The sequence below is a fragment of the Battus philenor genome, unplaced genomic scaffold, assembly GCF_028537555.1.
Source record: "Battus philenor isolate CCGP_79_NKW_IND1 unplaced genomic scaffold, ilBatPhil1.0.hap1 SCAF_12, whole genome shotgun sequence".
Lineage (NCBI taxonomy): Eukaryota > Metazoa > Arthropoda > Insecta > Lepidoptera > Papilionidae > Battus > Battus philenor.
In genome coordinates, this window is record NW_027181674.1 from 9,153,506 (window position 1) to 9,181,374 (window position 27,869).

Below are 27,869 nucleotides of genomic sequence, written 5' to 3' on the forward strand. Positions count from 1 at the left end.
GAATTAAATATGAAAACGAGCTTTGAAAGTACAATAGGTGGTTTGTACAAAAATACATTTTTTATTTAAAATGACAAAATGTGTTCAATATTTACCCGATAGCTGCACATTCGGCAATGTTATGCTACTCAGTTTTAAATGGTTAATTCTGTACAGCCAGTAGTTGTGCTGGTCGGAAGACAATGGTGTTACATCGATGACAGTAAAGTAACCATCCACAAGATAAGAATTCTACACAAATTTTTTTTCCTTAATGCGTTCTTCAATTAGTAAAAAATGTGTGTATGTAGTCATTTTGAAAGTTTTTGATCGATTATCATACAATATTCTGTGAGGCATATATAACCTTTTTATAATCATTAAGTAATGATTGTATAACGTGTATATTTTAAAGATATTTATTTTCTGAAATAGTGATTATGTATTTTAATAAAATTGTTCTTCAGGATGATATGCCTTTTATCCCATAATAAATTATTATAGCAGAACGCTTACACCATGTGAATTTTCTCATTTAATAAGTTGATTACATTCTGTAATGATTCAAGTTAATGTAATTTAAAGAAAAAGCAAGTGCACTGCTAACAGCATAATATTTTCTTCTGACACATTTTGAAGGGTTTTTTATTTATACTGCAATTTACTACGTATATACTCTTTTAAATTACTTATCTGGTACTAAACTACATCCAATTTTGTCAGTTATTAATATTTATTTAGTTAGTTAGTTATTTAATTATTATTAATTTTCTTCATTTACATGAAAAATCAAAATGAAAACACGAATACCTGATTCCAGAAAAAAAAACATTATCCGAAATAGGAAGGTTACTTGTATCTACTTAGCTGCCATCAACATATTGATAATAAAATTAAAATGTACGTACATAATTATTCTTTTCTGTAATATACTATTCGATACTAACAACATTTATTTTTCTTTATTAATATGAGAATGAAATAATGCAATAGAATAAAAAGTTATTGCTAAAGGGATAATCAGCAATTTATTTCATCCTTCACTATTTCATATACAATAACTGAGAAAGTCCTCAACTGTTAATTAAAGTATACGTAACAAAGTGTTAATTTAATGCTTACTTGTAATTAAATTTGAAAATGAAATGATTAAGCATTTTTTAAAGTATATCGTTATTAATAATGCTACCGACACAAATGCGTAATCACAACTTAAAAAACAATATACACTCATATCTAAGTAAGAAAAGGACCAATATTTAGCCACTTCCGCACATGCAGTGGTAGTGGAAGTGGCTAAATATTGGTCCTTTTTTTTGTTAGGATGGACTTCCGCAAGGTAACGCCTGATTCCATTAAATATTTACGCTCATATCGTTTAATAATCTATTAGTTTCATCTAAGCAGAACTTTTAAAAATAATTAATTGTATTAATACCATATAATAATTTAGTCTAACGTCGTTTAAAACCAGAGTCAACACCTTGCCGATATCACTACGCATACAAGTATCAAACATTTTGTTGTGGAAGCACTTTAATTATCCAGACGACCAGCTTTTTAATTGGTTTTTATTAATTTTACTTTATAACACTGCAGTGCAAAATGATTATAAAAACATTTTATTTCTACATACATATTTTTTTAGTAAAATCTTGCCTTTGTGCAGCAACTATTCGATGTACAGTTTTGAAAGATTATAGTAATCACAATATAATGTGTTGTGTCACAAACACTTCCTTTCATGTGGTAGAGTTCATACAAAATATTTTTAATGCAAATCTAGTAATACCAATAAAAAGCAGGTTATCTGTTATGGTCCATACACGTGTATAATACATAACTAATGTAAAATTTATAATCACAATACTCAAAAAAAATTCACAACAGTGAATACGTTTATAATTGTAAAAAAAACGATTTCTTCTACTAAACACGTTTAATAAGGTTGAGGTTCTCAAATTGCAACTAATTCAAATAAAAACTAGTCATATTAAATAAAAAATGTCATATATAAAAGCTTGTGGCTTGAGAAATACGACGCCGAAAACACTGTAAAGGACTTTTCAATAGGAGATTCTACATTACATATATTATACAATAGTTCAGAAGATTCATAAGTAATTTTATACTAATAGGTTACAGTTTAAGCGTTAAAACAGAGCGTTATAGAGTTTTATAAATAATTTGTTATACATTTGATAATTTTTCTAGGAAATATCTTGACGAATTAAGTAAACAGGTACAAATATTCAAAAATAATATATTACTAGCTTAAAAAACTTTATAACAACGGAGAGCATTACCACTAAATGTTATAAAGGATTGACTTTAAGAGCAAGAGTATATAATTGAAAGTAATCGATCATAAACTGGAGCCTTTAACAACCTTAGTATATGTAAGTTTGTATCATATTAACACACATCAACGTACAGTAATTATGAAACTTTGTATGGGGTAAAGTGTATTGTTAGGGATCAAAAGTCATAAAGATTTAATTTGACCAGTTAAAGGTAAGATATGTAGTAACCTCCAAGAAGAAACAATCTACTAAAAGTTTTTCTTATTTAAAAATTGTTCATTTTTACTGTAAATAACTTTTAATCTTTCTGTGTATAACATCCTTATCTTTTACATTATATTATTTATGATTCTTAAATATACCATTTAATAACAAACTTTCGTAATTATATCACTTTAAAAGAATAATACAATTATAAAATTTAGGAAAATTTTCTTTAAAAAACTTCATAAACTTTTTGTCAAAATCTAATCGTCATCGAAAATTAAAAAATAATTAATCCGTAACGAATATAAACTGTTCAAAATATAAAGTACCACAGATATGTTTATTGGGTATGTTTTATGAAATTCTCATTTACAAACTAACTTTAAAAAATATCTTCACCGAACTTTGATACGAGGGTTTCTCTTCTAAATTTTTTTATTAATTTGACTAAAATAATGTAAGTTAATTAAATAAGGAATGGTGAAACATGAGGTAAAATTTTCACGAAACAATTTTTTTTTTATTTAAGTAATGGCTAAAATTTTAGTCTTAAAAAATAATATAAATTAAACATATTATTTTTTGGGGAAACGAACATATAATATGAAGCTTACCGGCAAAGACCATTATTTAATATCATTATTTTGTTGAGAAAAATATACAACGAATTTAAAAACTTGGATCATATACAGAAAGGCAGAGAAAACAAATATTTTACGCTCAATTTAATTTAAAAAATTAATTAGACAAGTTTAATTCAAGAGATTACAATAAGACATGAGAGCTATAGCAGATGCCATTTTTAGTTAATACGGTATTTGTAGTAACAATAATTCGTTCATTTGCATATTATTCCAACCGCTTTATTTAAAAACCTCATAACATTGGAACTCATGATCCTTATCATCGATGGCACCGTCTGAACAATCAAATAACAAGTACACACATGTTAATCATTTGCTTACATAAAACAAACAGAACAGCAACAAGCTACCTAATGTCATTTCACACAAACGTTTTCTTTCATTTCGATGAAAGCATACATTGACCTTAATTAAAAGTTCAGCATAATTAGAGTTAGTCGTAGTTCTCGGATTCCTGCTGCACGAGTTTGAAACGACGCGGACTCTTGACCGCGATGGAACCATGCCCCTCCAAAGACAGACGCCCCTTCATTTGCAAACATCTACAGAAAATATATACCATTATTAAATAATAACTTAAAACTAACACACGAGGACATCAAAATTTCACAAATAACTGTTTTAACTTTAACTTTCCACTTGTGAAATTTTTAATTAATTTTATATTTAAGAATCATTTTATTTATAAAATGTTATGATCTTACGTATCCTTACTTTCATGTTTTATTTTTGAGCTTATTTAGACCGTCGACAGCGCAATAAAATTTAAGCAAATATTATTTAAAAAAAGTTATTTAATATAACTTTATAGCAGTTTTATAAATAAGCTCGATTACTAGCAATAAAGCCTTTCCATGTAACCATTTTTAAGAGCATCGGTTATTATTTAAGTAGTTAATAGCTTTGTAAAATGTTCATTTGCATAATAAAATAAGCGAACCCCTGTGGCCGACTCAAGTTACAATCTCTACCCGGATATGTAGAAATTGCGATAGAAGTCTCTTTAGCAAAGTACTCCAATATATACTTATTGACTAGACTAAATTTATTAAATTGAGATATCTTCAATATTCAAAATAATATCAAAAGGGAACAGCTGAGCATGAAATTCACACCGTATTAAATGACCTTTAATTTTTTTATAAAGGAAATTTTAGTAAAATCGTTATGAAGACACTATGTATGCAGGGGAGTACCTCTGCGGTGCATTTCGAAAACTTATAAGATGGAACCTACTTTTTAATGTAACGACAGACAAGCTTTGTTGGACGCTGTTGCCACTCATCCAACACTTCCTTTGGCGCTAGAACCTAAAAGAAAAAATAAAAATATTAACGAAATTTTTTCTTATAACGAGAGGGCCACATTGAAAGATTTTTGTAAAACAAATTTGTATTAAGTATCAACATATAAAGTACTTATTGCTTTTTCAAAATAATCCCTTCAGCAATATTTGAATCCTGGCATTATGTAAAATAATTGTGAGAAACATTGAACCCACTCCTCTTTAGAGGTCTTTTCTACGACGTTTTAGAAGACAGCCACCGCTTTTCGGCGTCTTGAAACTGTATTCCACGATCTTTTACTTTTTACTTTAGACAGTAAGGAGGATGAGCAAACAAGTCCACACATGCCATAGTGGAAAGGTCGGTTTTTCCTTCTGACAAGTACGCCTACTCTATAATCTGGAGAAGAAGGGCACCAAGGAGGACACTATTGCGTCGACGATGTTCTAGAAGTTTTCCAAAACAACATGTAAGCAAATGCTAAGGCACCACTCTGCTATTATTGTATTCTGAACAACTGTAGCATAACATCTTATTTGACCATCTAAATCCATTTTTCTTTATAAGCAAAAGCTATTCTTCTAAGGGGTAACTGTGGTGATAGTTTCTTGATTTCAAGATTATAAGAATAGATAGAAGTTTAATCAAAAAAAGCAAACAAAAATATAGTTACGTCACCAAAACAAACCAAAGTCTATCGTGACTTCGTTGCTAATGAGATGGCAATGAAAATTGTAAAAATTCAACGAATACTTTAAGTTCATAATGTCGCTGAACGTATTTTTATGTTATCGCCAATTTACGAGTAAATAACAAAATGTTTTAATGTCCTTGAAAACATTAGTTTTCTAATTTTCTTTTTTTTAACTAGCCAATATCACCAACGGATTATCGTCATCTATCACTATCTTGAAAATTTTTTTTATGCCGAATAAATGCTAGATATACCAACATACCTGATCACCCTTGAGCCTGTCGAGGAACGTAACGCAAACCACAGCCGCTTTAATGCCAGCGTGATGAGTAAGGGCAGCAAAGGCAAGCGACTCCATCTCAATATTCACTACGCCCGCTTTGTGGATGCTCTTCAAATATTCCATCTTGTCGGCTTCAGTAAATTCACAGAAGGCACCATCCAAACGCCCTTGTCCTTCAAATGAGAAATTAATATTTTATGAGTAACACTCAAGTAATATATTCGATCTTTCCTCATCTGTTGACGAACGAAACATCATTCATTACCTATTTTAAACCTACATGCATGGTTTATTATCTTATGAGTCAAAGTAACTAAAGGAAATGCACGTCGACATCCATTACGAGAAATTTCTTCTCGGACGCCATGTCCGCCCATCGAGTACTCTGGAAAATTTAGCTTGACATGTGTTTGATTCAGATGTTCACGGAGTATGGAAGATACTCTTAGTACCTGTATAGGTTCAAGCTCAAGGAGAATCAATCGTGCATCAGTGACCCACCCAGAGGTGGATTAGACCGTGGTGCACATCATTACCGGCTGTCCTGTTTGGAGGACTGCGGTCTGAATCCAAGGTCAAGATGAGAAAGAGGATTGAAGACGGCAGCCTCCCTCATGGAAGGCAACTAATAACGCCCTGTATTCCTAGAACTCTCCAAAGCAGTAGTACAAAATACAATAGAAAATAATAAGACTCGGAACTAAGTCAAAAGAGCGAGCAAGATCACAATCTAGTCATAAATAGAGCAATATAAGTTTAGTAAAAAAAAAGATAACAGATTAGGTATAATTGGATAAAACTTGAAATGAAAATTGCTACAAATTGTAAAAACTGTGAAAATGTAGCATATGGAGTCTAGAAATGAAGGTGAGGGAATAAAGGTGATCATGAGAGGCGATTTAAATCCGAAGAAAGATAGAGATTGTGAAGGACACAAGAAAAATATATATAATTATAGTTAAGTTAAGTAATACTAATTTAAGTTTAAGTTGTATAAAAGTGAAATAAAATTATAAAATGAAAAAAAATATTTAAACGATATGTACCATCCCTGCCCCACGCATGACAAGAGGTCTCCAAAAAGGGGAAAAAATGCTGTCCAGAGTTTAAAACCGTGTAACAAATTTAACACTAACAACCTAATAAACCATCCTGGCCTCTTGGCGACATAAATAATTTATATTAAATTCCGATTGGCCATATAATCGTAATGCAACAAACCTTCATAAAAGTCATAGGTGCACATAGTTTTTCCAGTTATGGTGTCGTAAGGGTCTTCAGGGTCAGCAAGGTTTTTTAATTCACGTATCAGTCGCCGGTCTAACTTCGCCGGTCGCTGGATTGTCTTTCCGAGAACTGTCTGAAAACCATAACACACAATTATTTCTATTTAGTCAGTAACACGAGAAGATCTAACTCATCAACAAAGACCCATCAATCAGTAATGTTGTTGGTTTTACATCGCAACTTATTTGTTTGTTTTGTGCTTTGCAGGAATAAACTTTGTTCAAATTTAAATAAATATATTATACTTACTAATTCCAGTGCGTTTTTAAGAGTCCCATCAACAGCTTCTTCAGAAATGACGACCGTACCCCCCTCGTAGCCAACGCCGCCACATGTTCCTAGTCTAAAGAATATGGGATCGCGCACCTTCGCGTGATACATTAATTTGATCACCTCATGTAGTAAAATCCCTACGGAAGGGATACCCATACCGTGCTGTAAATAAAAATGTTTTATTTTTCATTTCGTAAAGAGAGTTATGCTAAAAAGTCCACCAAATGTAAAATAAATTCAAGACAATAATTTGTATTAATGGATTCTTTCTTACTAAATAATACCAGAAAAAAAAATATCTTTATGTTATATGACTTGCAAATAAAATATATGTTATATACTTATTTGTTCAATATACAATATTAAATATAAGATAGAAATAAAGTTGAACAGAAGTTTTTTTAATGTACCTAATAAGACATTTTTAAAAATTGAAATTGCTATTAAGAAGAATGAACGTTGTCTATAGCCATACATTAACTATACCGATTAACCTAACGTGTAGCTTGCTTTTTCTCTGTTGATGTTAATGCTGTTAGCCCTGAGGCTTTTACAGCTTCGTCGGAACTAAGTTCACAGAGCGTAAGGGTCCGTGAACTCGAAATAAAAACTAAAAAATAAAGCTGGTAGGGCGCCTACCAGTTTCACCGAGACGTTCGCACGTTGCTAAGGCTCTTCGCGGTAGAGCTTTGACGGGGTGCCTTGCTGGAGTGCGCTAGCAGTTTGGGACGGCAGCATGGACCACTGACGAGCCGAGGAGGGATACGGATCCAACCACGGTCCACCCACGCTGTTTGCGATTAGGGAACGAGCGGCCGCTCACTAAAAACGTATGTTGTGGCGTGGTGGGTAATGTTTCGTTTTGTTGTGTAGAACGCGGCGATCTGTGTAAAGTGTTGCAGATGCAGTAGTTGCTGATGATGCAGAGTGGTTTGCGCTTGTAATGTTATGAGTGTCTGCAGGGGGTGCGGTGTCGCAAGTGTTCTGTGGGAACCCTCTGATGGGCGTGAGGAGAACGTCTTTAGGACATCTTTTGGTCTTAACTGAGGTGCGCGGGGATTAGCGTGAGGCGCTAGCTATGAGGGGATTGGGATGTGCGGAGGCTGACTCAAATTAAGAGAGAGAGAGAGAGAGAGAGTCGACAAATTTGCACTTGATGACTGTCCTCCGGGTAGATTCTTGGGTTGCTGAGTGAACGTATTTGGCAAATGACTTTATTGCCTGTAGGGATTCCTCAGGCGAGTTACGTTTGTCGAGGATACTAGAGAGATACTGCGAGTTTATGTGCTTGAGTCTAGACGCGAGGGCATGCCAGTTAACGCTAGTTTTGGTTGTAAGAACCTCTGTAGCGCTTTGGCCCAGTTGCATTAGGACGGGACGATGGTCGGAGTCCAGTTCGTGAAGCGACTCGATGCTTTGAATTTGCAATGGGACGTTGCTAGACAGGGTTAAGTCAATAGTTTACGCCCTATGAGGGAGCAAGTTGTTGGGGTAATGAGTGGGTGATGCGGGAGCCCTTATTTCTTAACTGAGTTGTCGGCTATTGTGTAGAGATATCGCGCGTTGACACGCGAAAAAAGAAAGCGGTCACACATCCCTGATGTTAAGTCCTCCGTGAAATCAGCGGGCCCTGCGGAGGGTTCGGCTGGTTTTGGTTGCAGTTTAGAGGCAGCCTTAGTTGGGAGCGTTGGAGGCTCTACCGCGGGCTGAGGGGCAGCCGCTACCCGTGCGTGGCAGAGGGGTTTGGCCCACGCTGAGGCGGGCGAGGGCAGGGTGTTGGCCTCGGGTCTCTGGCGAAGGGCCTACTAGCCGCCGCTTGGGCGCCTTAGCGCAATCCCGATAGTTGGCGGAGTGGTCTGCCGTTTAGCAGGGGCGCATGCTGGTGGGCCCTCTGTGTTGGGAGTTTGGGAGCATTCTTGGGTGCCATGGCTACCCAGGCATTTGACGCACCTTGATCGTACGTAACAGTTACAGGCAGAATGTCCGTAAAGCTGACAGCGGTGGCACTGCCCGATTAAGCCCTTCTTATGAGGGGCTTCAAAGGTATGCCTGACAGGGCGCAGATCTGCTTACCCTCCGGGGTAAACTATATTGCGAGAATCACTAGCGGAATATTTTTCCGCGTGCGCGCGCTAGTCATTCTCTTAGCCGAAAAAGCAGGGATGTCTTGGGATTTCAAGTCGGACAATATCTCGTCTGTAAAGATTTCGATTGAGAGGCCGCGAGCGTTGATCCTTAATTGCCGCTCTTTCGGGAGGGCGTAGATGAAGAACGAAAGTTCCACAGCACAGAGATGACGCGTGAGCGTACGAAAATGATCCACCGTTGAAAGGTGGATTCTTATCCTCTGCGCGGTGTTCTGCGCTTTGGGGCAGGATATGCCTTGGCTGTCGAGCCAGGGCGAGATCTTTATCCAGACTCTCATGTTCTGTAAAATTAAGCGCGTTGACGGTTTAGGCGCCGGGGGGCCCTCTTTCAAGGGGCGGGTGTTGGTGCGGGGGGTCTGAGGCCACTAGTGGCTTTTTTGGCGGGTGTGGGTGGGGTAGGAGGGGAATCATACCCCGATCAGGCCCCGTCGGAGGCGCGGACCTTCTTGATCCTCTTGCGCCTGCCTTGTCCAATGTTATGGAGGCAGTATCAACTTACATTTCCAAATCTAAGCAGGCATCGCTAGGGACCACGGTAGAGCTAGGGCATGGAAGTATAGTAAAGTTCAGTTTGGGGTGACGAGCCGTAAAATCCAGCGGTTGCTAGTGCGACATAGCGGAAGTGTGTGGGTGTGTAGATTGGTCGAGTATAAACATTGAAGTGTACTTACCGTTATCAGGACCAGTACTAATCACACGCAACCTCCCTGCTAGGTGGCAGGGAATAAACGAACTTGCTCACGGGAGCCGAAAGGTGGAGCGCGAACGGAACTTTCTAATCTAAATCGGTTTCTTAACCGTACTGGGTTCCCCTTTGCGAACACCGCTGGTGCGCGCGACGGTAAGTGTGTTACGGGAAAACCGGCGTGTGCGCACCTCTCACGCGAGAGGAGTATCGGTACAGTGCGCGAACGATCGGCTGGCTGGCGAAAAGTCAACGGGAGAACTCTAGCGAGCAGTGCTGGTCGCGAGAAGGACGCGGACGGAGCCTGCAACTGCTTCGAGCGATCGGAGCCTCTGTCACGCGTAGCTAATCACTTAACCCACTTATGTACTATGTAAGGTCTTACTAACAAATGCTGATTGCAACTACAATGATTTACAAGAGAAAGCATATGTAAGTAAGTTTTCAATCAGTACCTTGAACAAAATACTTGGAATAAGAACTTCTACCTTCATCCGCAGCGTAAATTAATATTACGTAAATTGAACATTGAGAGATATTTTTAAAAATTTATTTAAGTCTCATCGCAAGAATTTAACTAAAAAAACATAGGTTCATGATAAAATTTAATGTAGTATCATAAGCCTGTTATTTCCAAAGCATATTTTAAAACTAATAATTTGTAGATTTAAATTATTTTCAGAAATTTTTTTATGTATATTAATCTAATAAATTATTCTTAAGTATAGTCTAAAAGAATTTTAAAAGACGTTCAAAGTTTCGTATTTTAATATTTTTACCACTAAGAGGCAAAACTATAAGTTGTCTGAGAAGTTATCAATTAGAAAAATCGTTTATTTAACGACAATCACAAGCGTGAAATAAATCTACACTAATTTATTCAATTGTTTCAATTGAACGACGACGCACGACGCTCCAATACTAAGTACTGCAATTTAAATGTATAAACTTGTTAAACTTAAAAGCAATAGAATTAAAAAAATATTTCCTGTACTCTAATTCGTGGTCATACAGGGTGGTAGGAGGAGGATGAGTAAATACTTTAAAGGGGTGAATTTATAACATACTCGTATATTGCAGCAAAATGATTTAAAGCTTTTTAAAATTCTTAATGTATTACATGAATCTATTTTTCCATAAGGATGCGACAGGCCAATAACTTCTGGCAGTACAAAGTCTATAGGAACAAATAGTAAATAATAATTATTTATAATATGCAGGAATCCGAATTCTGAAACGGCCATTTCTTACTATATTATCAGTCCAGTAGTTATTATTTCTGAGACCATTGATTTTTGGATAGGGGGTATCATACATTAAATTGGCAATTTCATTCACCCATTTAAAGTTTTTACACCTATAACCAATAATCCTTTATAAAACGTCTGCAATTATCACCAATTGCAACCTAACCTTTTACTAAACTCGTCTTATCCTATTTGCTGAATGTGATGGGTCGTACATATGAAAAATGGTTAGCAATTATATTTTAACTTGATAAGTCGGTATAGAAAGATAGTAGATGCCGCACTTGCTTTGTCCATAAACTAATTCACTAAAAAGTAACGAAAAAGTAGAGCGTTTGAGCGTTGTATCGTTTTTAGCTTAATAAACCAGTCTTCTCGTTCAATATATCCGTAGCTTAGACGAACGTCTACGACTAATGTATGTTACCAGTGGTTACTTACGGCACAGAAACGTGGTCTCTTACTTATGGCCTCATTGACAAGCACATAGTCGCTCAGCGAACCTTGCAGATGACTATAGTAGAGAATCGAGGTGAGGGCTCGGAATTTCTCTATGAGATCGAATGAGCACATCCATAGAGGAACGAAATTATCCGACAAAATCCAGATGATTGGCACGTTTAACTAACAATAGGCAGGCCACATAATGCGCAGGACTGACGGTCGCTGGGGTCTTGAGGTTCTGAAGGAAGGCCCCACAGACTGGCAAGCGCAGCGTGGGGTCGCCCTCAAAGTGGGCAGACGACCCTTAATGTCTTCGGAAGTCGCTTGATTTTAGCTGCTTTGAACTAATCCTGTTAGAAATCTGTAGAAGATGGCCTTAAACAAACAATGGACGTTCTGCAGCTGAAATTATGATAAATGACAATGTACGGTATTTCAATGGTGCATAGCTTATAGCAACCATACAAAAGAGGAAACAGTCTACTCAAAAAATACGGCGGAGGGAACTACTGCACCTTTCGAAGTAACAGCAGCACTTTAATTTAAGAAAACAAGGAAAAAAAATACAAAGAAAACCGGTAGTCTAACTAGACGTTTTTATTTTCTTTCTGTAAGGTAATCTTCACGATGTGGAAATCCATACCTACTGTACTCACTTCATGAAATTTAAATTCAAATATTGCGAAGAAGTTATGTCCTATGCCTAAAAATGTCCTTTTAATCAGAAGTATACATTTTTGACTTAAATGAATAAGAAATGTTCTCTTAATATTTCTATTTGTCTATGACGGCAATATATAATATTAAAAAATAAATTGAATATCGAGATTATGCTTTACTACAGATTCTTAGCGCACGTTTATACTCACGCTTATAGAGAGGACGGGGCCAACTTTGTACATCGAATATCGGTAAGAGAACTGACTGATATCTTGCAAAGTGGTGCCGCATGGCAGTTTGTGCCCAATCTCTGCCATTATGGTGTACGCAAACTGCTCCACACGCTTCGGTGTGCCGCCTATGCACACGAACTGAAAATAACATTAAGGAACACAAACTTTTAACCCCAGGTACATTACTTTTTTGGTCACAAATCATATTGGTTGTCGACGAGAATTTAAAAAAAATAATATTCGTGTAGTAATCTTTATAAGCTAATATAATGACTGCAATACTACTAATTTAGCCTTCTTTAGTAATATGCTCTAGTCTAGTAAAATGAGTATTAACAAAGAAGGAAGTTGTAATAATCCGGCCACTGTCCAATTGTACATTGTACTTTTATAGTAACTAAATAGTCTAAATATTTCGCAAAATAAAGGAAATAATATAAAAAAATACGTCAAGAAAAATGACAAGGAATTTAAATTAAAGTTTTTTTTTCATTATTTCGTTCAAAATAACTGTGCTCCCATAAAAAACAGTTTTTTAATGTATATCATGTGTAAAATTGACTTATATTGTATACGAAAAAAATTAATTTATAATGTCGAAGGAGAATGCCGTCTATGTAGACATAAAAAATAAACATCGATGAGTACCCAATGCCTAAATATATGTACAAATAAAGAATATATTAGTTGTTTGAACACTTATTGTTATATTTTACTTTCACATCTACCGCATTCTCCTGCACCACTCAAGGTTGACTAGAGTTAATGCCAATAGCATTAAGTCCGCTTGTATGCGGACGTGTATTGTTTAATAAATAAACAAACTTTTTAATTATTGAATGCAATAAAAAAAGGTATATCTCTTACTTGGACATCACCAAACATTTCAACAAGGTCATGCGACCCGCTCCCCAGTGCCAGATGGTAAAGGATATCTTGGTCCATGAGCTCGATGTGCGGGTTACGCAAGCGCACAGTGCCATCAGGATATCTACGAAATTCAATGTGTCTTCATATGTCGACAGTTTGTAAGTTTGGAAAAACCCTACTCCGCACATAATAGGATGAAAAACATTAATCATACAATAAAACCATATGTACAGAAAAAAGTTAAAATTATATGTAATTTATACTATATAATATACAGTAACATTTGGCTTTTAGGGTTATTTATTTATAATTAACAAGATTAAGACACATAAAAAATATTTTTCTTTATCAATATCACTTCACATTAAAACCAGTAACATAAAACTACACAAAATATTGTTGACCCTAAAATAAACAAAATGAATACAAAAAAAATAAGATAAATAGCATTTAGAACCTTCTTTCATAATAAACTTTATTTAAAGCGATGACGTTTATAATTAATATTTTATTCCTATGTGGAAAGATACTATTAACACAAATATATATTTGATAATAAATCATCAAATAAGAAATGTCGAATGCGTTACGATCGTACTTCTGCATTATTTCAAAGTTTCTATGTTATGTACATGATGTAGAATAAAATGATAAGTAGATACCGCAAATGTTTTATAAACAGATAATATTTGCATCGAACTTTGTTTTTAATTTAGTTATCAGACACTATACGTGTACATAACAAAACGTAAATTAGTATTTTACCAATGATATATATATATATATATATATATATATATAGATATATATTATATTTATATATATATATAATTATATAATTATATATATAATTATTAATATATATATATATATATATATATATTTGTATATATAAAGATCAGGAATTTTAGTTCATGTTATATTTATTTTATTCAATAAGACTTCTGGAAGAAAATTATTATTCTAAGGTATTTTTAGCAACTCTTCAAAGTTTCAGTGTGTAATATTTGTTGTTTTTTTATAATAGTACTGAACGTTGCACTTCTAATAAAAATAATTCCCTTTACAAATTTAGAGGAAAGTAAATATAACTTAGATAATATCTTAAAATAAACAACCTAACTGAATTGAGATCCTCTTCTTCGCGTAATTTGCTTCCATTTTCATATATTCTTTTGTTATAACCAGTTTGTAGTTCAGTTGAAACAGAATTAACCCTCGGCTGACACCCGTTTTGATGCACTGGCTGTTCCTTATCTTCACAATTGCACGACATTATTTAAAGTTTTGAGTTTGTAAAAGAAAACAAAAACTAAAACAAAATAAAACTTTGTCGATATTAATTTAGTAAATGCAATGAATATCGTATTTTAAAAATATATTTAAATCAATAAAAAGGAAAAGGATTTAATTATGTCTAATTTTTTTTTAATAAATTTACACTTATACATATAAAAAGTACTTACAAAAATGTATTTTCAAAAGTTGTGTTTATTGTATTCGCAAATATAAAACACAATTTTTAATTATATCGAACCATGCTTAATAGATTTTTTCACAAGGTTACGTTTAAATTGCATTATTTGATAAACGAGATCATTGTTACAGGTTTTAGAAATGATAGGTTATGTGCACAGTGATATAAGTTTTTATCAAATAAATATTATTAAATACATTTTTATATTATTTTTTCTAAGAGACATGCGATTGTATACCTCAATAAAATGTTTAAAATTGTAGTAATATGTTGTAGAAAATACTATATACCTAAGTATTGTATAAACGTGACACAGCTCTTTTTACTGCTTCCAACTAAAATTATAGAATAAATTTTTAAGTTAACACAAACGTAATAATGACTACTAGGAAACGAGTTAATCACAATATTCACTTCCCTTCAAAACACAGCCACGACAACTCTCCACAGCAGAGCAAATGAGACTGACTAGTGCAAATTTTTTTCACAAGCTTATATGTGAGAACAAACAGACTACGCTAAACTTGCGTTTTGTTATCTGATCAATACTACCATTGTATTGAATACAAAACTCTTTAGTTCAGTTGTCATAATTTCAAATGTGCTATTTATTAAGCCAACTCTTATCGGTGTGTTGAAATATATAACAAATGTGTGTAAATAAATCGGTTAACTAAATCGAAAGTGAATAAAGATAACAAAGTTTTGTTGTTCGACAAAAAATCTCATACGTCATCGCCTGACCTTTACAACATACGTATGAAATTATGATGTTATAACATTAAGTTTGTGTAACATTAGTCCCGGCTTACGTAACATAAATTACTTAACTTTCTTATTCCACAGAATTAAATTAAACAGAGGCAAACTAATATCGAACCTTAGAGACAAATCGCCAACAGACAGGTCTATGCGTAATTTACTTTATATGCACATCAATATTAATAAATATAAGAGAAATAACAATTTATATAAAATTTGAACTGGAAACAATAAGGAGAGACCTTGCTTTCCTTTGTGTAGGATTCTTAAAATTAGGAACTAACTCTTTTGTTGTTAATCAACTATGTACGGTATTACTATATAATTACTGTATTATCATGTAATTAATTTAACAAACATATTAAACACAAAACTTTTAAAATTCTAAAATAGTGTAAATGAATTTTGAGTGCTAATATATCTCGGGTATAAATTGCTCTACAGCTGTGTTAAACATATTTTGAATGCGACTACAAAAAATCTCTTTGCATTTTCTTGTGAGCTCGTAGCTATAAGTTAAAATATGCCATTATAATGAAGTAGAATGTACATCAGGTTCTTTCTTTTAAGCAACGCACTTCTTACATTCTTCTAATGACGTAAACGAATGATCATTGCAGATAATCTTATATGGGTAAAATAATCAAATCATACAAAGTAATTTAATATCTATGAACTTGATATTAACTACTGTAAAGTTAAAAAAAATCATTAGGTCAATAAATGTGTTTTAAGATTTACAGTTGGATATACAGAACACCGGATATTGTACGACAGGAAAACGTATCTACATCTATCGTCGGAAAGACAGATGCGCCATTTGGTCTCATTACTGACTGCGACACACTGTATTAATGACATTAATTAAATATTTCTTTATTCTCCAATTGATATAATATTTTAGCTCTATATTATCATAAAACTTAACATGTTACAGGTCATTTAATTCACATAAAGATGGATTTCAATTACGGTTATAAAGTTACCGCGAGGATTTCTTTGACTTAAGCGTTTACCTTGTAAACACACGTATATTGGCTAACAGTCCGTTAATTCCATAATATATCTGACATAATCATAATTTTGAAGTAAATTGGTGTAAATTCTACGTAAATTTTAATATTTATTTCAAAAAAAGAATACTTATTATTAAAAAAAAAAACAATTCAACTCTTGAACTAAAAACAGTGTGTTAAAATTGTAATTTTCTCCCTATTTGCGTTTAATGTGTACAAGGAAATCTTGATGTATGTAAACGAAATTGATGTATCGCAATGGATGAAAAAATCAATAGCACCGTAGTGGAAAGTATCGAACAGTTTAGAAGGACAAGTTCCGCGATTCTATCTGAAAACAAATTTATTTCCATTTCCACAATGACGTTAGAGTTGCTCGCAATTAGCACATGACCTATTTTTGTTACGATTACTCCTTCATTTATCATTAGAAATTACTTTCATTTAGTTTATACAGGTTAATGTATAAATTAAATGAAAAGTTATTTCTTGTGATAAACTATAGACTAACCGTTATAAAAAAAGGTCATTGCTTCTTATAATCATCACCCCTTTAAAGCTTTTATTACTCTGAATATAATTAGAATATTTTCATTAATGGATTTTTACGTAATTTATGCAGTATAGTTTTTAATACTGCTAATTCTAATTTTATCCTTAACTGTAATTTTTACTAGCATTATTCGAAATTCTACAACATTTAGTTAGTAAAAAAATACTTATGGCATAGACTTTAAATGTGCTTACGCGGACAACTCTCTTAGGAAGAGGGGAAAATAGCGAAAGAAAAAATATTACCTTAATTAAATACTCACTTTTAGTTAACAGTCTAAAGACTTATAATTAGGTTAGGTCTATTTGTTCTTAATAAAAACATCTAATCGAAAAATTCCTAGAGTTAGTGAAACAAAATCTCCCGCAATCAATAAGACTACATGATTGCTAATGCCAGCACTACACGTACGTTACATTTTATACTACTTATGGCTAATATACATTTAATGACGTTAAACAAAACAAGAAACAAGAGGATCGTACTACCCTACTAAAAGCATTGAGTTATTGTAAAGACAAATACAATATTCTTGAACCCGAATATAATATTTATTCAACGATTTCTCAAAAATTATAACCTTTACAGTACATGTTTCTTGTGTAGTTAATGTCAATAAATGTTCTTGTTAACATCGAATTTTATATTTATTATTATTTGTAAGCAAACATGATATTTTAACTATTTAAAAAGCATTATTTTATAATATTTATGCACGCTTCAGATATATATATATATATATATTAACGCATAACAATACATGTACGTTCTCAGATCACGAAAAGTTTGTTTATTTATTTATTTACTTTATTGGAGATAAACAGTATATATAAAATTTGTTACAATGATTACCTTATAACTATCTTACTAAGAACATTTAATGATTTAAAGTTGAACAATGACAAAACAAAGAAAAACATGACTAAACAGGGATCAAAGATCCAGCGCATTCTGCAGATCGCACCGCAATAATTACGAGTCACAGCAAGCCGTCACGTTTCAATGAGGTTTAAATTGTATTGTGTGTATTTAATAATTTCAAACGAAATTGTCTTTTAAAAGATACGAGACAGCACGAGAATATATCAATACTACTAATATATGAATTGTGGAGGTCACACATCTTGTACAAGGGTGTACGTTTACCGATATTTGTCTTAGCCGTTGATAAAAAGAAGAGAGATCTAGAACGCGTTCTTGCTGCAGGAATTCAAAAGTTTACCTCGGACAACAGTTCCGAACAGTCAACATGGCCAATTACATAGTTTTCGCGACTGTACCTTTTTATATTAAAGATAAGACAAAGAAAGTATGTTTTGATAAAAATATTTATTGAAACTATTAATTAGCAATATATTTATCTACAAATTATAGTTTCAGATAAAATGAATGCAAAATTATTAGAAAGTAGGTTAACCTGAGCTTACTCCGATTCTCTAAATTTGCCCTATTTTATTTTGAATCCCTTTAAGTTGACGCAACATTAGGGTTATTACGTAAAAACGTAAATAATACTTAAATACCTGTTATATGATTGGATGAAGAAGGTTCAAAATGGTATATATTCATTTAAAATAAAATGTAATTGTTTAATTTAATATTTAAATCTTTATAATAAGTTTTTGAGAATGAAAATAATTTTAATATATTACTTAGATAAGAACAATATCTGACAGTCCTACATATATACATATACTTTTGCTTTTACCGTTTTATAGTAATGATTATATTAATTTATTAATTCCAAATAAAAAAAACTTACTCATCAAGGAGCTCATCTTTGTCGAAGGACATTGTAGTAAACACTGACAGTCCGCACTGAACCTATTAGGTAATGTATATAAATTTCTTAGTTGACCCGATGGATCGATGATAAGCAAGACTAGCGCCTCACCAGTGTCTAAACTCTACTATTCACGCTTTCCACTGCTAAAGCAGGGCGCGGACAGTGCGCGTCGAAAGCTTGCGCAGTAGCTTTAAAAATTGTACCAACGTCAGCAATGTTCCAGATCGCATATTTATATTATGTGTCAAAACGTGCAGATAAGAAGATATCCAACATTTATCTAACATAAACTATTGTGCTAAGCATTATCTAAATGTAAACTCCGTTTCGATGGAGATTATCAAAATAATACACAGTTTCAACTACTCTTATCGAGCATTCTTATCAGGAATCATACAGTATTGACATAGTATACAGAAGTGTACTACGTCGCAATATATTATATTATATATGTGCTTAACAACTGATGTTAATGACTACCTGAATCAATTTTAATATCGAAATACCGATATTTGATTTTTCTTTTAATTCATTGACAGAGACTATTACTTTTTAACAGCGAAGTATAGTGAAGTCTAAAATATATGTCTTGTGAATTATGCATTTTATTTAAAGCAAACGTCTATTTTTATCCTTTTTCACAAACATCATATAAGCTTATCTCAAAGTAAGCCACACCAGTTATTGGAAATATAACCTCATCCATTTTTGTGGTAGAACGTTGCTGTTTGCCTTAGCGGTATTTGTATAGTATCCACTGATTAGACGTGAGTACTCTGAGGGCGATTAATCTGAATTTTTTTTAAGCAATCATTACCAGATTGAAAGGCCGCCGAACTCTTAGTTCACTTAGACGAATGCTCCGTTACGTAGGGGTAGAATAGAAAGGTACCTTCGTTTGGGGTGTTATTTAGTGCGCCTTTTACATTCCGATTCAAGAATGCCCGAAAAGGCCAAACCTTTTTCAGAAACCTTGTTTTCTGTTGACAGGCTACCATTACTTCCTGTTCAGAATGCATTTGGGACGAGATGCGGCGGAAAGGACTCTAGTAACACTTCTAGCTACGGTGGAAGAAAACCTGTCCAATTCGATATTTCATTTGAAGCCGGCGGCGGGATTGGCGTTTTTGGCATCCCGTCGTAGTTATTGCAAGTTACAACACTGGTAGCATCCTTTTTTAAACTCTAGCAAGGACTACGCATAACAGTCATCACTCCATATCAAAGGAACATTTCTATTTTTCATCACATCACACATCACACACATACCTGGTATAGAAATCAAATGCATATGTACTGAAATTCTTGAATTAAATTCAGGATCTCGCTTTTATTAATTACTTCCTACTTGCACTTACATCCCACAATAACCAACCGCATCATAGCTGCAGAAGTGGTTTAGTAGATTTAAAACGTCGTGTTGTATTTGTAGTATGAATAACGTCCTCTCAGATTGACTGCTGTAATAATGGGTCCATACATTCAGATTTAAAAAAAAACTTTCATTACTAATACAGTAAATGTTTAAACCGTTACAACAAATGGAGAAAAAAATAATATCAATGTGATTTTTTTTACCTTATCGTTTTGAAATCTCTAATTTACATTAAATTACTGCTTTTTTTAAAATATAATGTTTTAATTACCTTTTTTAGTATTTTTGAATTTCATGTTTAATGAATAACAGATTATATTGTGAAAGCACAAATAAAACCTCATAAATTTATTGATCAACACACTTTAATCACGAAATAGGAAGATTATACACGTGTATATAAACAGGAATTGATTATCGTCACAAACTTCTGAAATTATTAATTATATAAGGAATAAAAAATTATAATAATAAGCAAGAGACTGAACTCAAATTGTAAATTGTTTTAATACGTGTATTCAAGATTTGCAAAAAAAATTATTTATACAAACTGAAACTGTTTCAAAAACTAAAGCACACCTTTACTATAGCACAACAAAAACTAATTAAAGCTCTATGTATTTAAAGTTAAAAGATATAGACTTAAATAGTAAAAAGGAGTCGGCACAACAATGAGTACATTATGTCTTTTAATATTATTCCATCAGAATCATTATTCAATAATTCATTAAAAAAAATGGCAGACGAGTATGAGTACTTAAAATAAATTATTTGACTAGCAGATAAAACTTGTAACTCAGATCACTGGTCACCTTTTCAATACAGCCTCTTCCTTAATTTTAGATATAATAAAATGATTTTAGACACGTCAAATAATAAAAAAATGAAAGTTATCCTTACATACTGTATTGAACATAATTTACTGTTCCCAGATATAATTGTACTATAAACAAACCACAATGCTGACAAATATATTCCAATTGGTATCAAACTAAGTTTATTATTCTCTGTAAAGTATATTAAAAATTAACAATTTAAAATTACCACTAAATGTGTACCAAAAATTACCAAGGTAACAAAATAATTAAAAACCGTTTGTTAATACCAAAATAGGCCATTATTATATCAAAATATACTTAATAGTTGTTTATTTTACAACCAAAAAATTATATTTCATTTTATTTCACATTTAGTCAGCTGGTTCAATCATTGTTGCTTCTCATAATAATAGCTTTACTACAATAAGTGTATCACATTTCGGGAAAAAAAAGTGTGGTTAAGGCTAAAAAATGTCGTTACGCACTAGGATCTCAGGTTATATATTTACGACAGTTTCGTGATTATTTTAAATCATCAACTTGAAAATTTTTCATTACTTTTCTAAATCAAAAATTTGGCAATTTCATTACTCTGATTACAACATGTCATAGATTGTACATCATCGAAACTGACTTTCCAAGTATTACGATTTCTTTTCTTTAATACACAATGCGTTGAATATAGGTTAACAGAATTTGAACAAATATGACCGCAAAATAAAACATTCCAGTTATTTATGACAAAATTATTTAGATCTTGTAGAAGTATCAGTTAATATGCACCTAAGTTACCCTCATTTCTGAGATAGTTATAACAGCTAATAAAATATTTGTTTAGGTTTTAAGAGTCGACCACTATTGATATTTGAAATTCTTTCTTTCTAGCGACATTAATTCTAAAACCAGTCATTTGGAACACTACATTAAAGCCTACAACATTGCCTACGATAAGAACAAGTCAATAGAGATAGTTCTTTCTGGGAAAGATAGCATGTGGTTCCTTGTAGTTAGGGTCAGGTTGGTTGCGATATCGTCGGGCGAGCCAAACAGCGAATAACTGCAAAAATGACAACTCGTAAAAATTTACATTAAAAATTAAAACACATCGAAAACCATACAGAGCTTATCTATAAAAAAGTAAATATTATTACATAAAAATATTTTACATTAAGGCACTAAAACATGGCATATTACCAAAAAAGCATAACCTATGAAATGAAAAATTATAGTTTTTACATGAACTAAAAACATTTATAAAAAATATTATTCTTTACCAGTTTTCTCTAAGAACAAATTATAATCACAAATTTGGCAAACTCTAAAATAAATGAAAACTGCCTTTATCTTTTAATTAATTACATATAAAATAAATTTAAGTGCATAATATAATATATTTAATAAAGTCTTGTTATATACTATGATTTATTAGAATATGTTTTGCCCTGGAAGATTATTAAATAATAATAATAATAACTTAAATTTAACTGCTCTAAAACACATTTTCGAAAGCAAAACTCTCTCTATGTCTCTACTTCTTTAAGCGCTCTTGCAAGGTCTACGATTATATACTTTCGTTAAACCTTATCTTAAAATTCAAATTATTGTTGAAAATTGCAATAAATTAGTTAATGATCTATTGATGCATTTTTAATGTAGGAAAACTTCATTGTATACAAGACAGGACACGAAATCGTGTGTGCCGTCAATTATGCTGTTTTAAATATCATTTAAAAATAAATGTTAATAAAAACATTATTTTCACTATAAATATAGATTAAAGATAAATAACATATTTATTAATCAAATTAAGAAACATGAATTTAATACACCTAGATGAAGAAATCATAATTTTTTTTTTATTTGTGGCATTAATAAATCATTGAAGTCTAAGTAATGTATATGATATAATACAGAGTTCACAACCGCCATGTAGACATTTTTTATAAATTGATCTTGCAATTTATGTTAAATATCCATAATGCGCGAAATTAATTTAAGCTACTAATAAACATATAATATTAACTACACACAAAAAGTTTATTTTCATGCTTGTTAGTGAGAAATAACATTGACAGTAAGAGCCTATTTTTTTAATTTCATTCCAATGTTAATTTAATATTGACATAATTAATTTCCACATTTTTATCAAAAATACTTATCTTTATATAATGCAGTCACAGAGTCAGGTGTTTTTCGGTACATGTAAATTCATATATAAGGTATCATGTAAATTCTTGTACTTTTATTGTACATGTAGATTATAAATAGGGGTAAACGGGGTATATTACAATTTACACATTGTAACATCAGAGCCATCACCTCTATATAACAAAATCTCATACAGGATATGTGATACATGATGAAATTATTATAAATTGTTGTGTAGATTGTTCCAGAGCTTTTAATATATATTCTAAGCATTTATACTAATTAATACAAATATTTTGTTTAAAAATACAAAATCTGAATATATGTTTGTGTACATTAATATTTATGGAGTTTGTAGTTTATGAATTTTAATTAAATGAATATAACATTGTTAATTACACAGATATGAAATACTGATCATGAGAACCTATTATAAAAAGATAGTAACGGTCCTACCGAATAAACCCGTATTATGCTATTGCTTATTTTAAACCGGCATCTACAGATAGTATTACACTGAGATTTTTTATTATGTAAAATGAAGGAGATTTTTTAATACCAATTTATTCCACCATTAATGTTTCCTACGAAAAAAGCAATAACAGCCATTTACGAAAATAGTTCAATGAAGTACAAATTGCGGTATAATTCGGCAAAGAAATTCTTGCTTGTAGAATCTTAAGAGCGAATACGATATTATTATTAGCGATTATTTGCGGAGAAAATGTTCGATAACTTTCCAGTAATGGATATTACTTGCTACTTTTGTATTTTTTATGAATACATATACGGTAACGTCTTAATACCATAACCTATTTTACAGAATCGATCACAAACTAAACCAATGCGACTCAAAAAATACTATAAAAAATTTAGCGGTGAAGGAGTTGGCAGAAATGTACACATGATAATATCGTATTGCAACCTTACTGATGACGGTCAGTTTAAAATTTCGCACGAATAACTTCGTAAAGGACATTGCTCTCAAATACGTTTAAATTGAACAGTTGAATCTATTTTCCGTAATAACTCTGCTAATTTACAAAATATATAATCAGAAATTAGATACTTATAAAAGATAAATTCACACAGAAAATATAGCTTTGTTTAGGTATATAAATGACCGATGCAGGTTGAATATAATGGAAGTAATTAAATAAATTCGGTTTTTTGTTTATCCTGTAGAATTTGATTTTTGCGATAATGGGCTTATTTGGTGGAGGCGAGGATATAATACGTGCATTAAACAACATGCATTAAAAAGTGTCCATATTATAAAAGGCAAAGCATTCAAAGCACACCAATATGCAATCCACCTTATAATGCAATCTCCATTTAACCAAGATTATTCACAGAAATGCACTTGGGTTAGCTCTTGGATCCTTTTGATTACGATATCTTACAGTCAACCAAACACCCAGAAACTGTAAAACAATTACCAACAAAGTTAGTTCAAAAGTATTCCCATGCTATTAATTACTTTTCATTATAACCAATGAGTAAAATTAGTAACAGACTGTGAAAACAAGGTTAGTGCTATAAAATCGATAATTGTCGATATCCATTGTCACTAAATATCTTCTAATTGATGTAATTAAAATTATGTAGATAACGAAATTTTTTGAATTGTTTAAAAAATAAATTGCACATTTCCTCTTTCAGTCCAGATCTAACCTCTCTGCATGTAACCATTGTTCTAGTAATATATCTACTATAAACCATTTACTGAAACAAAATTTAGACAGTATATTAATAACTATTCACATTAAGATTGCAATGAATTATTACAATCCAACAGTCTCAATGTAGACCAGAATCTGCCATGCAGGCAATTGATTGGGGGATCAGCAACAGATGTTGCACATACCACAGAGTTTTTTTCCAAGATATGTTCAATAATTTACTTACTGTAAGTATCAATAACTGATTTGCAACTTAGTTGCAGGTTGCAGTTGTCATCCACAGGCTCCCACTATCCTTCTTTAAGTTTTTAGTCTTTATAATAGGGTTATGGATGTGTATGGTACTTGTAAAAGTTAATGTATGACTTTATGTAAGTATAAACTTTTTATTTGTTCCGCTAAAGTGTTCTTAACACAACAATAACTAAGTCACATAATGAAAAATTATGTCAATATAAAGTGTACTCTGTTCTTAAAATACAATGCAAACCTTGGTTTTTATTAGTGTTTTTATTCTTGCAGTGAAGGTTAATAAAGGTAGGCTTTCAAAAAGTTTACATTGACCTCAAATGTCAAAGTAGTTGTATATCAACTTATTACATGTGAAAAAATCATTCCACATAAATACAAGACAAGGAAAGGTAAATGCATGTATTCTATCTACAAATTGAATAAATGTTGATATTACAAATTTCACATACTTCTGTAAAGCTGAAGAAAAGTCCAATCCCACCACAAAGTTTAAATGCATTATCAATTGTTTCTTTCAACTTTTCCATGCAAGGTTCACATGGGCAGTTTGGTGAAAAATTCATATTCTTGCAACAGGTTCTCTAAAAATTAAATGAGTATTATAACGATAAATGCTTTATAAATAATAGAGGCTGTAAAAAGTGGCTTAACCCACTTAATTATAAATTCTTTAACACAAAGAACAAATTTCATAGAATATAAAATATTTAAATTAACAGAACAAAATATTGCTTACATCTACAATATCACATGAGGGATAGTCTGCGGTACCATTCACTGGAATCAACCTATTCTGAAAACCACAGCATTGAAACCTTTCTTGAACCTGTTCCTTTACATCCATGTTCACTTTATTCCAACCCTGAAATAGATTAGATGTTTGTACAGATTCTCCATTTATGACTTTCAGTGCTTTATTTTACCTAATTGATTCTCAATATAAGTAAATTTGGGAAATTATTTACCATATAAATGAAATTATTGTAAAAAAAAAGTTTAATAAATAAGTTAACAAAATTTATTTTACTCATCCAGGCTTTTGCAATCTATTTGAAACTCAAAATATCATTTTAGTTATATTTTTCCAGCTGTTAAAATAGTTATTACAGTAAAGAAATAATTATGCTTACCTGTTGTGCTAGCATTTCTTGCTGGTCAGAATTAACAGCAAGACAAGCACAAGCCACAGAAAATTGAACAAGGAACAGCAGAAACAGAATCACCATATACTAATAAAGCGAGTTAAGGGTTCATAAAAATTTTACCATGGAATTACAGAGGATTTGCCTAATGTTCAACAATGTTATAAATCACAGTTTGTGCATAATGAGGATCATTTATATTCTATCAAACATACTATATTGAGTTTAAAAAAAACAATGAAATATGAAATCTACAAAAAACATGATTTGAATTTTTGTAGTTTGCAGTCATATTTAATTATTATCATATGCTAAAACATTACAAAGCACACACGGAACACTTAGTGAAGTAAAAGTAAAATTTCCTTGAAAATATTTTGATATGACAACAAAGAGAAAGTATATAACTATATACTGGATTACAAACACGAAACATTAATTTCAAAGGATACAAAGAAAAGCATAACTTGATGATGTTTAACAGCTCCAGCTAATCCCAATAATGATATCAAGATTAGAAATACTCCACAAGCTAAAATTCCTCCGACTATAGGCAAATTGGTGACCAAAGACGATGCTTGTCCGTATACCGCAACAGATATGAGAATAGATGCAACAACCTATAAATAATTAAAAATCAGTATTTCAACGAGTTCGTTCTTAACAAAACTCGAGTAAAATAACGTTTGAAGATAAAAGAAACTTACCACATACAACACATTTAACGCGATTAATGCGTTTTTAGAACAAGTAAATCCACCACACATGTTGGTATATTATTAAAGTATTGTAATGTACCTTTATTTGTGTAAAACCTTCTTTATTGTCGTTTCATAAAACAAAATTTTCTGAATACACCGATTAAATGTATACTCTTTAAACTTAAGTCCGAAACTGATATTTAGACTATAGATAATAAATAAACATATGAAATAAAGGTAAAAAATAACGTAGTAATAACAAAGTATACGTTGCATAAAATTATTTTTTTTTAAAAATGTAATGATATATTTAATACATCTTAATTAATGAAATTATCGATTTTTATTGTAAGAAGTTTTTAGTGTATAATAATTACTTGGTGTAAATGCAAGGTATTGTAAATAAAATAGGGCAAATATATTATCTCGGTAAAAAGTATTCGAAATTAAAATAGTAATATAAATAGTTACAATTTTTAATAAATCTATAGAAAAGACCAAGAAAGAAAATAGAAGCCTATTCACGAGGAAGATTGGCAATATTTTATAATAAAAATCAGGTTTGGCCCTAATTTGAATTTTTCATTTTATATTTCCCATAAGTTCGCTAACTCAGTAACTCAGCAATTTTTTAAATTGCATTCCCAATGTAAGATAATTTTTACAATAATAGCGTTCTTATGTTAAAGCCCTTCCAGCAAATCCTTTATTTATTGTTAAGTACATATATTGTTATATAATAATTTCGAATAACTACATGCTTATCTGTTTTTAGACTAAATGTAATCAATCATTCCTCAAATATAAATTATTGTGTAAAAAACAATCACCTCAGCAAATAATCTCACAATTGGTTACTGTTAATTTGTTCTATATATCTATAGAATTTTGTTAATTTAGAAACAAGAAATAGAT

General features: G+C 31.7%; 2 protein-coding genes across 6 annotated transcripts; both read right to left on the reverse strand.

Moving 5' to 3' along the window:
* Positions 1–2,794: 2,794 nt before the first annotated feature.
* LOC137932622 (uridine phosphorylase 1) lies at positions 2,795–18,947 on the reverse strand. Of its 4 annotated transcripts, none has more exons than XM_068776233.1 (9): positions 18,813–18,839; positions 14,361–14,554; positions 13,240–13,363; positions 12,349–12,510; positions 6,933–7,118; positions 6,618–6,756; positions 5,376–5,569; positions 4,370–4,443; positions 2,795–3,675 (listed from the first exon to the last, which is right to left on the reverse strand). In XM_068776233.1, exons 2-9 carry the CDS (start codon positions 14,516–14,518, stop codon positions 3,567–3,569), a joined length of 1,146 nt encoding a protein of 381 aa, XP_068632334.1. In that variant the 5' UTR covers positions 14,519–14,554; positions 18,813–18,839; the 3' UTR covers positions 2,795–3,566. The 4 variants fall into 4 exon arrangements, with proteins under 4 accessions (XP_068632334.1, XP_068632332.1, XP_068632333.1 ...); XM_068776231.1 differs by lacking the exon at positions 18,813–18,839 and adding an exon at positions 15,010–15,161; XM_068776232.1 differs by lacking the exon at positions 18,813–18,839 and adding an exon at positions 14,958–15,161.
* A 1,656-nt stretch (positions 18,948–20,603) lies between these two features.
* Positions 20,604–27,134, reverse strand: Tsp97E (Tetraspanin 97E). 2 transcript variants are annotated; one of them, XM_068776328.1, is made up of 6 exons: positions 26,961–27,134; positions 26,706–26,873; positions 26,242–26,340; positions 25,848–25,973; positions 25,561–25,692; positions 20,604–22,086 (listed from the first exon to the last, which is right to left on the reverse strand). In XM_068776328.1, the coding sequence occupies exons 1-6, from the start codon at positions 27,018–27,020 to the stop codon at positions 21,988–21,990; spliced, it is 684 nt and encodes a 227-aa protein (XP_068632429.1). In that variant the 5' UTR covers positions 27,021–27,134; the 3' UTR covers positions 20,604–21,987. The 2 variants fall into 2 exon arrangements, with proteins under 2 accessions (XP_068632429.1, XP_068632430.1); XM_068776329.1 differs by lacking the exon at positions 20,604–22,086 and adding an exon at positions 23,989–24,601.
* Positions 27,135–27,869: the final 735 nt, after the last annotated feature.

Excerpts from the sequence above, each read along its gene's own strand:
- LOC137932622 (XM_068776233.1), bottom strand. The coding sequence starts at position 14,518 with ATGTCGTGCAATTGTGAAGATAAGGAACAGCCAGTGCATCAAAACGGG. Across the intron at positions 5,570-6,617 it reads CACCTATGACTTTTATGAAG|GACAAGGGCGTTTGGATGGT; the intron begins GTTTGTTGCATT and ends TCTCATTTGAAG. Across the intron at positions 4,444-5,375 it reads ACAGGCTCAAGGGTGATCAG|GTTCTAGCGCCAAAGGAAGT; the intron begins GTATGTTGGTAT and ends TTTTTCTTTTAG.
- Tsp97E (XM_068776328.1), bottom strand. The coding sequence starts at position 27,020 with ATGTGTGGTGGATTTACTTGTTCTAAAAACGCATTAATCGCGTTAAAT. Across the intron at positions 26,874-26,960 it reads CGTTAAATGTGTTGTATGTG|GTTGTTGCATCTATTCTCAT; the intron begins GTAAGTTTCTTT and ends AATTATTTATAG. Across the intron at positions 25,974-26,241 it reads AAGAAATGCTAGCACAACAG|GGTTGGAATAAAGTGAACAT; the intron begins GTAAGCATAATT and ends AATCTATTTCAG.